Source organism: Scyliorhinus canicula, chromosome 9 (assembly GCF_902713615.1).
Source record: "Scyliorhinus canicula chromosome 9, sScyCan1.1, whole genome shotgun sequence".
Classification (NCBI taxonomy): Eukaryota; Metazoa; Chordata; class Chondrichthyes; order Carcharhiniformes; family Scyliorhinidae; genus Scyliorhinus; species Scyliorhinus canicula.
Genome location: NC_052154.1, coordinates 170,229,620 through 170,243,107, shown reverse-complemented (window position 1 = coordinate 170,243,107; position 13,488 = coordinate 170,229,620). Strand labels below are relative to the sequence as shown.

Below are 13,488 nucleotides of genomic sequence, written 5' to 3'. Positions count from 1 at the left end.
GTCTCATTGTACTTCAGAGGATTGACCCAGGATAGCAATTGATTAAAATCACAAGAGGCAGTGCCCCTTTGTGATAGTTATACAGTTCCTCTGGAAAGACTGGCACTGGAATCAAGTGAGCATGAATCAGTGCAAATATTTTACCATTGACTGATAATGCAGAGAGTAGCAATACAGGGATTGTCATCAACCTGTGAGAATGTTACTTCTGGTATCCCAGGCTGCCTTGAGAGCTTGTTTGATTAAAGCTTTATAAATGATCTGATGCTAGTGGCTAAATTTGCAGATGATACAAATCTGATGAAGATGTTAAACAGCCCGGAATTGATAGGCCACAGTTCGATTTGAAAATACTGAAATATTTCTGAAATTTAAACTTGCAATCTTCAGGATCAGGACTCCAATGAATAAATTGTGCATTTCATATTTTTAAGGCAGAGGTAGATTGATTCTTCGTAAGCAAGGAGGTGATAGATTATCGGGGGCAGGCAGGATGCAAATTTGAGGTGACTATCAGATCAGCCATGACCATATTAAATGAAGGAGCAGGATCGAGGGACTGTGCCTACTGCTGCTTCTTGTTCGTATATAAAACTTTGTATCATTACTACTTTTGGAACCGAGTCATTTTTTAGGAGCAGGAATATAAAATCAAATGCAAGAAACTTGAGATAGAGAGCTAGAAAAATATTTTATGTTGTTTGGCTGTGGAATGCACCTCCAGAGATAATGGATAAAGCAGAGGGCATATCAGCATACAAAAATAAGTTAGATAGGCAGCTAAAGGAAAGGGGAATAATGTGATATGAGGACAGAGCGGACACAAATGATTTGACACTGTTTCTGGACTGTTAAGGCTGACTGGCCTATTTCAGAGTTGAGGGGGTGGGTTCTCCCATTCAGCGGCAGAGTGTCCCCACCATCGGAAACGCCGTCACGTTTCACGGCAGCGTGAACGGGCCGCTGGGTGTGCCACTTCTGGCCCCTACAGTGGGCCAGCCTCCCATCCCTGTGCGAACTGTGCGCCGCGGGATCCGCGCATGCGCAGCGGCGCTGGCACCCACCTGCGCATGCGCGGTGGCTACCTTCAACGCGCCGGCCTTTACGTAACATGGCACGGGCGTTCATGTGCTGGCGCGTAAGAAAATAGGTCCGGGGAGCGAGAGGCCGGCCCGCCGATTGGTGGGCCCCGATTGCGGGCCAGGCCCCATCGGAGGCCCCCACAGGCCACCCCCCCGACCCTGCGCACAGAGTTCCCGCTGGCTGCGACCAGGTGTGGACGGTGCTGGTGGGACTCTGCCTCTTTAGAGTGGCCGCTCGGCCCATCCCATGCCGAGAATCGGCAGCCCGGCCGCGTACAGTGGCCCGCGAACGCGCCAATGCCAATGGCGCGATTCTCCGTTCCGTGGAGAATTGCGTACCGGCGTCAGGGCGGGGTGGCCCGGTTGCGGGGATTCTCCGGCCCGGCCCCGGGCTGGGAGAATCCCACCCAAGATTCCTCTGCATCAGTATATCAATACCAAATTCATTCCCAATTTTTAATATTTTTGTTTTTGAATGTCCTTCTTCTAGTTGGATGTAATTGTCGCTGATTTGGATGGCGGTACTATTAAAATCCCAGAATGCATTCATCTCTCCCAGTTGCCAGAGCCTCTCTTGCATCAAACTCAAGCAGCACTTTCTCTTGTAAGTTGATTCTCCAATAACAATATGATTTGAAATAAGAATTTTAACTTAAAGTATCATTGTTGTATTCAGAATTTCAGTTGCATTGTTGAACAAAATGACTTAATTCTAGTCTATAGTAAAGTCTGTATATTTGCTATTGGAATACTCTTAAAAGCGCTTTCTCTTTCTGGGTTAAATATTTCATGCCACAGCACAAATTTGGCATGAGTGGTGAGGACTTTTTTTTTTTACTTAGGGTTGTTTTCATTATTGCTGTTCCATCCATGCACTCATGCATTGAAATCAGAATTCCCTGACAGAATTTGGTCGAGCACCAATTATTTTTGTTCCTTTGATATCGTCCTTTTTTTTCCTACCAATTTATTCTCTTTCATCTCATCTCCTCTCCTTTAACCCTGCCTTCTAACCTATCCCTCTGTCTCCAAGACTGTTCTACACATTTGCTATTTCAGCCTCCCTCTTCATCCTTGATATTTTCCAGTCCACACCATACTAGAGTTTAGAAGAGTAAGTGGTGACTTGATCGAAAATCCTGAGGGGCATTGACAGGTGGATGAGGAGAGAATGTTTCCTCCTGTCAGAAAATATTGAACCAGGGGTCACTGTTTAAAAATAAGTGGTTGCTTATAGAAGACCTAGATGAAGACACATTTTTTTCTCTCAAAGGATCAAGAGTCTCTGGAACTCCCTTCCTCAGAAGGCTGTGGAAGCAGAGTCTTTGAATATTTTTAAGGCAGAGCTAGATGGATTCTTGATTGACAAGGGGATTATCGGTAGGTAGGAATGTAAGGTTGTAGTTATAAGCAGATAAACCATGATTTTATTGAATGGCAGAGCAAGTGGCCTACTTTGCTTCTAATTCATATGTTTGCATACCAGGTTTATCTGTTCCTTTGATCCATTCCTGCCACTTACCACACAAGTCATTATTGGCCACGCCTTGATTCGAGGATAACGCCTACTTAGTGTCATGAGTTTCCATGTCTTCGCGAACATGGGGGAGTTGGTTGCGGGGGGATAACAGGGTTCATTTTCCTCCTATATGTAGGACAAATGCAAGCCACTTTTGATTTCTTCAATTCTGCAAACAAAAAATTTGGCCTATCTTTAAATTTTGCAAAAAACAAAACTATCAAATGAACATTTTGTCAGCCAAATATTCAAACCTCCACAGATGCTGAAGGAAACTCTGGAACGTAATGAGCACTTTGTGTACCTTGGCAGTCCCATCTCCCAAATATTCACCATTGATGAGGAGATCAAAACTGGATCAGCTGTGTCAACTCAGCCTTCTACAAACTATGCCAAAGAGTGTTTAACAACAAATGCCCCACAAAACAGTCCTAGCGTACAGGGCAGTTGTTGCCACCACGCGCCTGAACTGCAGTGAGACTTGGACTGTGTACCAGTGGCCACCACATCCTCCAGATTCAATGGAGAACCATCAAACAAATGCTACTGTCCTTCTTGAAACAGATCCATTAGCATTCATACAAAACTGCAAAATCAACTTCAGTTGACTGAACATTATATCCGGTTGGCCGAAAAAGGTCTTCCCTGCTGAGTTCTGTATTATCAACTCTCAAATGGCCAACGTTCTAGGGAAGGGCAAAGAAAATGCTTCAAAGACACTTTGTTTTGTCAGATCGCATCACACTCTGATTCACAACTTCTTAATGATGAGGCACAGAGGGAAAGAAAAGAAGAAAATCTTGCACTCCGGATCGCTTGTGGAATGCTCTGGCCCATGTGCCCAAATGAACTCCAATATCCGCCCGCAACCAACTCCCCTACCTCCCTGCCTCCCAGACTTCAGGAATGCAATAATTCTTCTCTCAAGAAGAGGGAAGGAGGGGGGAAATAAATCATGTTGTGGAAACTATCAAGGTATTTCCCTGTTGTCCATAGCAGCAAAATTCCTGACGTACATTCTCGTGAATTGCCTATTTCCTGTGGTTTAGGAAATCCTCCGAGAGAAACAGTGTGGCTTCCAGAGGAACCGCCGACATGGTCTTTGTTGCCAGATACATCCAGGAAAATATTGAGAACAATAATTTGCTCCATTTCTATTCTTCCTGCCAAAGTGGACTAGTTCACATTTTCACACATCATGCCCCATCTCCCATATTTTTGCCCACTTGCTTAATTTGCCTACATGCTTGACTACTTAACTTTATTCCTCAGTGCCATCAACAAATTAAGCTACCGTACATTTGGTCCCTTGATCTAAGTCAGTGATATAAATTGTAAGTAGATGAGGCCCCAGCACTGATCCCTGTGGCACTCTATTCATCACATCTTACCAACCTGAAATCTCTGAATTAGCAGATTGGATTTTTAAAAACGGCTGAGGGATAGAAAACAGAGAGCTGTGGTGAATGACTTTTATGGATTAGTGAGTGATATACAGTGGTGGTCCCATAATTCAGTACCACGACTATTGCTAACATTGATATATATTAATGATTTGAACTTCATGGTACCGGGGAAAGTTTTGAAATTTGGATGTAATTTTTTGTTTAAATTTAAGTACCCCATTATATTTTTCCAATTAAGGGCCTATTTAGCATTACCAATCCACCTAGCCTGCACATAGAACATAGGACATACAGTGCAGAAGGAGGTCATTCGGCCTATTGAGTCTGCACCAACCCACTTCAAGCCCTACTTACACTCAATCCCCATGACCCAATAAACCCATCTAAACTTTTTGTACACTCAGGGCAATTTAACATGTCAAATCTGTGGTGATATGCATCACTTCAATACACAATGGGTTAATGTAAATACACTAAGACTAAGTTAACACTAGAGGGAGCACCAGATAAATCATGACATGCAGACATACAGCTAATGAACACGTAGAATAGGACACGACCAATGGGCAGTCAAGACACCAAGGTGACACTACCACAAGGGGGTAACCCATATAAAAGGACAGGGCACACATGCTCTTTCTCTTTCCACAGGCGACCCTCAGAGAGAAGCACAGGGGCAGATCACACCCACTGCATGGCTTAGAGAGACTGATTAGTTAGACTGAATTACTACAGCAAGATTAGCAGGAGAGTCTAATTCAAGTTCCGGGGCTGATTTAGCACAGTGGACTAAATAGCTAGCTTTTAAAGCAGACCCAGGCAGGCCAGCAGCGTAGGTTCAATTCCCGTATCTGGCACCGGAATGTGACGACTGGGACCTTTTCACAGTAACTTCATTTGAAGCCTACTTGTGACATGTGATTTTCAAGACGGAGAATTGTTAACTGTTCAAAAATGCGTTAAACCTAAACATTCCTTTGTCAGAGCATACATCAAGGAAGCAGCCTATGCGACATGAAGAAGCATAACACAACACAATCCACCTAACCTGCATGTCTTTGGACTGTGGGAGGAAACTGGAGCACCTGGAGGAATCCCACGCAGACACGGGGAGAACGTGCAGACTCCACACAGACAATGACCCAGCGAGGAATCAAACCTGGGACCCTGGCGCTGTGAAGCCACAGTGCTAACCATTGTGCTACCATGCTGCCCACATGTTTGGGTTCTGGGGGTGAGACCCAGGCAGACACGGGGAGAATGTGCAAACTTCACACCGACAGGAGCAGGGATTGAACCCGGGTCCTCAGTGCCGTAGGCATCAGTGAAAACCACTGTGCCAACATGCCACCCTAAATTTGGAGGTAACCTGAAACTTGTGAATGTAGAAAATGGTCAGAAAGATAGTAATAGACACTAAAGACGACAGACAGTGTTGTGGAATGGCAGATAAATACGTGCAAGTTAGGTGGATTGGCCATGATAAAATTGCCCTTAGTGACCAAAAAGGTCAGGAGGAGTTATTGGGTGACGGGGATAGGGTGAAAGTTAGGGCTTAAGTGGGTGCAGACCCGATGGGCCGAATGGCCTCCTTCTGCACTGTATGTTCTATGATAACATTTTGGTTAGAAGAACAAGGAGAGATTATGCAAGCTAAATGATAATGTTTTCAAGTGGTTGCAAGAAATGAGACAGCTGGGATGCATGTGCTGTTGTCAGGCAGAACACTGTCCCTGGCCAACCCACTGGTTTCAAGCCAACCAATCAAACTGACTTCCTCCAAAGCTGGTTCCTCAGATTAACTCGACATTGACTAATCTGTTTCTCCTCTCCAAAATACAAAACCTAGGAACACAATGTCCTGGCAAGCTGGCTGCTTCAGCTTGAGTCCTCTGCCTAAAGGCACAATTGTATTGTGGCTCCAAGGACCAAATTGAAATAAAATAAAATAAATGGGAACAAAGGAAATAAATAGGAAGGACTCTTACCACACCTCCTCCAAACTTCACCAACAATGCTTGCACCCTCTTCTCATAAAGTCCCCAGCACTGCTTACCTGTCCCCCGCACCCCCTCCCAGCCCATCTTTTGAAATCCATGGCTCCTTAAATCCCTGAAATCTATCTGGTTGATGTAGGAACATAGCCAACAATGTTTAGGGATGGGCAGTGAGCATTGTCGGGAGGGGGAGATGAACATTGTCTGGGGGAAAAGGAGGGAGTGAGCATTGTCGAGGGTGCCAGGTCGGTTGAGCAATGTCTGGGTTGGGGGATGTTGAAAAAAGTACCTGAATAATTGGAGGATGTGGTGGTGCAATGTCAGGAGTGAAAGGACATTTAAAACTCTGCAAGTCAATTAACTGAACCAGATCTTAAGTGGTATGTCTTCACTGTCATTGCACTTTGCCGTTAGTCCTCTCCATTCCACTCGTCACTGGAGCCAGGCCAGGAAGGTGCTAAGGCTCCAGTCTAAAAAGATCAAGGGGGAAATTTTAAGTGTGGTCAGTGGCATGGCTCCCATTCTGCCACTGATTGGGAGTTCTGAGCCATCATGTTCAGTTCTGGCACCATACATTAGTAAGGACATAAAGACTTTGGAAAAGGTATGAGATTAACAACAGCTTGCATTTATATGGCATCTTTAATGCAATGAAACATCCCCAAGCTAAAACAAAATATGACACCAAGCTAGATAAGCAGATATAAGGTCAGCTGACCAAAAAAAATTGTCAAAGACATAGGGCGCAATTCTCCGCACTCACGACGGTGCGGAGAATAGCGGGGGTTGTAAATTTTTACGGCCACGCTAGTCTGACGCCCTCCCGCTATTCTCCTCCCCCCCCCCCCCCCCAACGCCCGACTCCCGACACGAATCGCTGCCGCCGTTTTTTTAAGGCAAGCAGCGATTCTCAGCTGGCCGATGGGCCGAAGTCCAAGCCCTTTACGTCCGTTTTTACGAACGGCAAACACACCTGGTCTGGCCGTTCGTAAAAACGGCCGTAAAGTTCGGATCTTGGCAACCATGGCACCGATTGGCATGGCAGTACCACGGCCGTGCCAACGGTGCCATGGGCCCGCGATCGGTGGGCACCGATCGCGGGCAGCGGGTCCGATTCCCGCGCACTCTTTGTCCTTCCGCCGCCCCGCTGTATCCATTCGCGGGGCGGCTGAGGGGCATCCCGGCCCGCGCAAATGCGCGATGACGTCATCCGCGCATGCGCGGGTTGGAGTCTTCCAATCCGCGCATGCGCGGCTGACGTCATGTGACGCGTCAGCCGTCGGAAACTCTGGCAAGCGGGCTTAACGAAATTCGTTAAGCCCGCGATGCGGGAGTTCACGGCCGCGGCATGCTAGCCCCGACCGGGGACCAGAATCGGATCCCGGTCGTGGGGGGGGGGGGGGAGGCTGGCGTCAAACCCGCCCGTTTTTGACGCCAGCCTTACGATTTCTCCCTGTTTGGGAGAATCGCGCCCATAGGCTTTAAGGAGCATCTTTTTTTTTTTAAATTTAGATTAGCCAATTATTTTTTCCAATTAAGGGGCAATTTAGCGCGGCCAATCCACCTACTCTGCACATTTTTGGGTTGTGGGGGCGAAACCCACGCAGACACGGGGAGAACATGCAAACTCCACACGGACAGTGACCCAGAGCCGGGATCGAACCTGGGACCTCAGCGCCGTGAGGCGGTTATGCTAACCACTAGGCCACCGTGCTGCCCTTAAGGAGCATCTTAAGGAAGGAAAGCAATGAACAGGTGTTCGGGGCTGGTTTAGCACACTGGGCTAAATAGCTGACTTTTAAAGCAGGCCAGCAGCATGGTTCAATTCCTGTACCAGCCTCCCCGAACAGGCGCCGGAATGTGGCGACTAGGGGCTTTTCACAGTAACTTCATTTGAAGCCTACTTGTGACAATAAGTGAATTTAATTTCATTCATTTCAAAGGGGCTGGTTTAGCTCACCAGGCTAAATCGCTGGCTTTGAAAGCAGACCAAGGCAGGCCAGCAGCACGGTTCATTCCCGTACCAGTCTTCCCGAACAGGCGCCGGAATGTGGCCACTAGGGGCTTTTCACAGTAACTTGGTTTGAAGCCTACTTGTGACAATAAACAATTTTCATTTCATTTCATTTCAGGAGTGAATTCCAGAGCTTGTGCTCTGGAATCCATAGCAACTGAAAGTGGAGCAATTATAATTGGAATGCACAAAAGTCCAGAGGAGTGGAGATATCTCAGAGGGTTATGCGGCTGGAGGAGATGAGGGGGAGCAAGGCTCTGGAGGGGTTTGAAAACAAAGATAAGAATTTTCAAGTCAAGGCATTACTTGATCAGGAGCCAGTGCAGTGAGCTCAGGAATGATAGGGCAGTGGTTATGCTGTGAATTAAGACCCAGGCAACAGAGTTTTGGATGACCTCAAGTTTACAGCGGATAGAATGTAGTAGTCCAGCCAAGAGAGCGTAGGATTAGTAGAGTCTAAAGTTTATAAATGCATGAATGAAGGTTTCAGCACAACTGAGCTGAGACAGAGGTGAAAATAGGGATGGCATGCATATGGAAGCTTGACTCCAAATTAAATGTGACACCAAGATTGTGAACAGATTGATTTAATCTCAGACAGTTTCCAGAGAGAGTATTGGAATTGGTGGCTAGTGAACGGATAGTGGTGAAGGAACAGAAACAGTGGCTTCAAGCTTCCCAATATTTACTAGAATCATTCTAGGAATTAAGGATTTAGTTACAAGTGATAATTTGAGAAACTTTGAATATTTTATAAGGCAGAGCTGGATAGATTCTTGGGGTAGACAGGAATGTTGGGTTGAGATTACATCAGATCAGCCATGATCTTCTTGAATGGGAGAGCAGGCTTCAGGGGATGAGTGGCCTAATTCATATGTTCATAACTGGGGTTGTTTTCCTTTGAGGAGAGAAGGCTCAGAGGAGATTTGATTGAGGTATTTAAAATCTTAAGGTAGGTAGAATAAATAAAGAGAAACTTTTTCCAATGGTTGAAAAGTCAAAACACAGTTTCAAGCTGGTTGGTATAAGAACCAGTGGCAACATGAGGAGAACATATACATGCAACAGTTGGTTAGAATTTTCAATGTACTGCTCGGTACAGAGGTTGATACTGATTCAATAGCACCTCTGAAAAGGATGTTGTATAAATATTTCAATGTGAAAAAAACTGTAGGTATGTGGCGAAAGAGAGTGGAGGTGGAACTAACTGGATTGCTCTTGTGTTCGTGCAAACTTGTGCTGCACCATTCAGTGAATTAAGTCAAAATCTCCATCCTTGTTTACACATTAATTTACATAACTACCTTTAATTCAATATGCGAAGGTGAGCATTGGCAATTACCAAATAACACTGCTTTTTGAACCGTCATCAAATTGCCTGCACTTTCAAATGCACACTTTCTAAGCATGCCCCTGGTGAACCTAATTTTTGTATTTCTGCAAATGTATTGGGCCATAAATTCCAGGATCTCCAGAGTGTGCTTACTTCCTCTGGGTGGACTCCACTCTACTCCCCTGATCCCTGAGGGGATTGTCTGCTGCGACACTCCCTTTCCCGAGTTGCGACCATGCTCCCCCCTCCCCAGAGGTGTGACCGTGTGCCCCACCCCCCTTCTGGTGGACTGTGATGCGCGGTCTTGAGGACAGCTGCACTGCCTAGATCTCCCTGCATGAGTCGAAAGGTTAGGCGAGGCAGGCTGGAAAGAAAATTCACAAAGGTAATTCACATGGAGTGGTAATCCATTCTGAGGAAGTTACGGGCATTTATTTACGGAGATACATATCACAATCAGCAAAGATAGGCAACAACACCTCCTCTACGATCATCCTCAACACCGGTGCCCCACAAGGATGTGTCCTCAGCCCCTACTATATTCCTTGTACACCTATGACTGTGTGGCCAAATTCCCCTCCAACTCGATTTTCAAATTTGCTGATGACACCACCGTAGTGGGTCGGATCTCAAACAATGACGAGACAGAACAGGAATGAGATAGAGAATCTGGTGAACTGGTGCAACGACAATAATCTCCCTCAATGTCACCAAAATGAAGGAGATTGTCATCGACTTCAGGAAGCGTAGTGGAGAACATGCCCCTGGCTACATCAGTGGGAACGAAGTAGAAAGGGTCGAGAGCTTCAAGTTTTTAGGTGTACAGATCACCAACAGCCTGTTCTGGTCTCCTCTTCCCCACCCCCCACCCCCAATGCCGACACTATAGTGAAGAAAGCCCACCAACGACTCTACTTTCTCAGAAGACTAAGAAAATTTGGCATGTCAGCTACGACCCTCACCAACGTCTACAGATGCACCATAGAAAACATTCTTTCTGGTTGTATCACAGCTTGGTATGGAGCCTGCTCTGCCCAAGACCGCAGGAAACTCCAAACGGTCTTGAATGTAGGCCAGTCCATCACGCAAACCAGCCTCCCATCCATTGACTATCTATAATTCCCGCTGCCTCAGAAAGGCAGCCACAGGGCAGCACGGTGGCCTAGTGGTTAGCACAACCGCCTCACGGCGCTGAGGTCCCAGGTTCGATCCCGGCTCTGGGTCACTGTCCGTGTGGAGTTTGCACATTCTCCCCGTGTCTGCGTGGGTTTCGCCCCCACAACCCAAAAATGTGCAACGTAGGTGGATTGGCCACACTAAATTGCCCCTTAATCGGAAAAAAATAATTGGCTAATCTAAATTTATAAAAAAAAAAAGAAAGGCAGCCAGCATAATTAAGGACCCCACGCACCCTGGACATACTATCTTCCACCTTCTTCCGTCAGGAAAAAGATACCAAAGTTTGAGGTTCACGTACCAACCGACTCAAGAACAGCTTCTTCCCTACTGCCATCAGAATTTTGAATGGACTTACCTCGTATTAAGTTGATCTTTTCTCTACACCTTGCTTTAACTGTAACATTATACTCTGCAGTCTCTCCTTCCTTCCCTATGTACGGTATACATTGTACAGCATGCAAGAAACAATACTTTTCACTGTATACTAATACATGTGACAATAATAAGTCAAATCAAATGAATTTGTTTGATTGTGAGCTGCTGTGATTCGATTTAGCACCATATTGTTGAATGTCTGTAGATTTTTATTCAGATGTTCAATTCTGAGTTTTTTTTAAAGTAATTTTTCTTGGAATTTTTTACAGAAAATATAAAAATATAACAACAAGTAATAATATGCAACTAACTGCCCCATAACACCCACAAATCCCCCCGAACCGTAACATCACATGTATCACACCCCCCCCCCCCAACAAGAAAACTTAACCATAAATTAAAATTAAATAAATCAAGTTTAAATAAAATAAACAAACATAGTCAGCGTCTCCCTCCCCCGCCCCGGTTGCTGCTGCTGCTGTCCCAGTACCCTATCGTTGAGCCAGAAAGTCGAGGTAAGGTTGCCACCGCTTAAAGAACCCTTGCATCGATCCTCTCAAGGTGAATTTGACCTTCTCTAGTTTAATGAAGCCCGCCATGTCATTGATCCAGGTCTCCTCGCGTCCTTCCATTGTAGCAAAATTCTTCGCCGGGCTACTATGGACGCAAAGGCCAGCACACCGGCCTCTTTCGCCTCCTGCACTCCCGGCTCTACCCCAACCCCAAAGATCGCGAGTCCCCATCATGGCTTGACCCTGGATCCCACCACACTTGACACCGTCCTCGCCACCCCCTTCCAGAACTCCTCCAGTGCCGGGCATGCCCAGAACATATGGGCATGGTTCGCTGGACTCCCCGAGCACCTGACACACCTATCTTCACCCCCAAAGAACCTACTCATCCTCGTCCGAGTCATGTGGGCCCTATGCAGCACCTTGAATTGAATGAGGCTAAGCCGCGCACACGAGGGCGAAGAATTTACCCTCTCCAGGGCATCAGCCCATGTCCCGTCTTCGATCTGTTCCCCCAGTTCCCCCTCCCACTTCGTTTTCAGCTCCTCTACTGACGCCTCTTCCACCTCCTGCATAAGCTTGTAGATATCGGATATCTTCCCTTCCCCGACCCAGACCCCCGAAAGCACCCTGTCACTCACCCCCCTCGCGGGGAGCGCAGGGAATCCCTCCACCTGCCGTCTAGCAAATGCCTTTACCTGCAGATATCTAAACATGTTTCCCGGAGGGAGCCCAAATTTCTCCTCCAACTCCCCCAGGCTCGCGAACCTTCCGTCGATAAACAGGTCCCTCAGCTGCCTAATGTCCGCTCTGTACCATCCCTGAAATCCCCCATCCATGTTCCCCGGGACGAACCTATGGTTCCTTCTTAACGGAGCCTCCATCGAGCCCCCCACTTCTCCCCTATGTCTCCTCCACTGCCCCCAGATCTTGAGGGTAGCCGCCACCACCGGACTCATAGTATACCTCGTGGGAGGGAGCGGCCACGGCGCCGTTACCAGGGCCCTCAGGCTTGTATCCCTACAGGATGCTCTCTCCATCCGTTTCCATGCTGCCCCCTCCCCCTCCATTACCCACTTACCCACCAACGACACGTTGGCCGCCCAGTAGTACCCCGAGAGGTTGGGCAACGCCAGCCCCCCCAATCTCTACCCCGCTCCAAGAAGACCCTCTTCACCCTCGGGGTGCCATGCGCCCAAACAAATCCCATGATGCTGCTGGTCACCCTTTTAAAAAAGGCCCTAGGGATAAAGATGGGCAAGCACTGGAAGAGGAACAAGAACCTCGGGAGAACTGTCATTTTGACGGATTGCACTCTGCCCGCCAGCGATAGCGGCACCATGTCCCACCTTTTAAATTCCTCCTCCATCTGTTGCACTAGTCTGGTGAAGTTAAGCTTATGGAGAGCCATCCCAACTCCTGGCCACCTGCACCCCCAGGTACCTGAAACTCTTCACTGCCCTCCTGAAAAGGAGCCTCCCAATTCCCTCCTCTTGATCTCCCGGGTGCACTACAAATACCTCGCTCTTTCCTAAATTTAGCTTATAGCCCGAGAAGCCCCCAAATTCCGCTAACAGCTCCATCACCCCCAGCATTCCCCCCTCTGGGTCTGCCACATTTAACAGCAGGTCATCCGCGTACAGCGATACCCGGTGCTCCTCCCCACCCCGCACCAGACCCCTCCATTTCCCTGACTCCCTCAACGCCATGGCCAGCGGTTCAATTGCCAATGCAAAGAGCAGGGGGGACAGGGGACACCCCTGCCTGGTCCCACGATAGAGCCTAAAGTACTCCGATCTACTTCCATTTGTGACTACACTCGCCATCGGAGCCGCGTAAAGCAGCCTCACCCATTTGATGAATCCCTCCCCAAATCCAAACCTCTCCAGCACCTCCCACAGGTACCCCCACTCAACTCTATCAAACGCTTTCTCTGCGTCCAGCGCCACCACTATCTCTGCCTCCCCCTCCACTGCCGGCATCATGATAACATTGAGCAGTCTCCGCACATTCGTGTTGAGCTGCCGCCCCTTGACAAATCCTGTCTGATCTTCGTGAATTACCTCTGGCA

At 47.4% G+C, this 13,488-nt stretch overlaps 1 protein-coding gene across 3 annotated transcripts in view; it reads left to right on the top strand.

The window, feature by feature from the left end:
* The window catches only part of sbf2 (SET binding factor 2), a 725,521-nt gene that overhangs the window by 399,785 nt on the left and 312,248 nt on the right, over positions 1–13,488 (top strand). For all 3 annotated transcript variants that reach the window (XM_038808179.1, XM_038808177.1, XM_038808178.1), the window contains exon 9: positions 1,573–1,686. In XM_038808179.1, the coding sequence (XP_038664107.1) occupies positions 1,573–1,686 (114 nt within the window). The remainder of the gene's footprint in view (positions 1–1,572; positions 1,687–13,488) is intronic.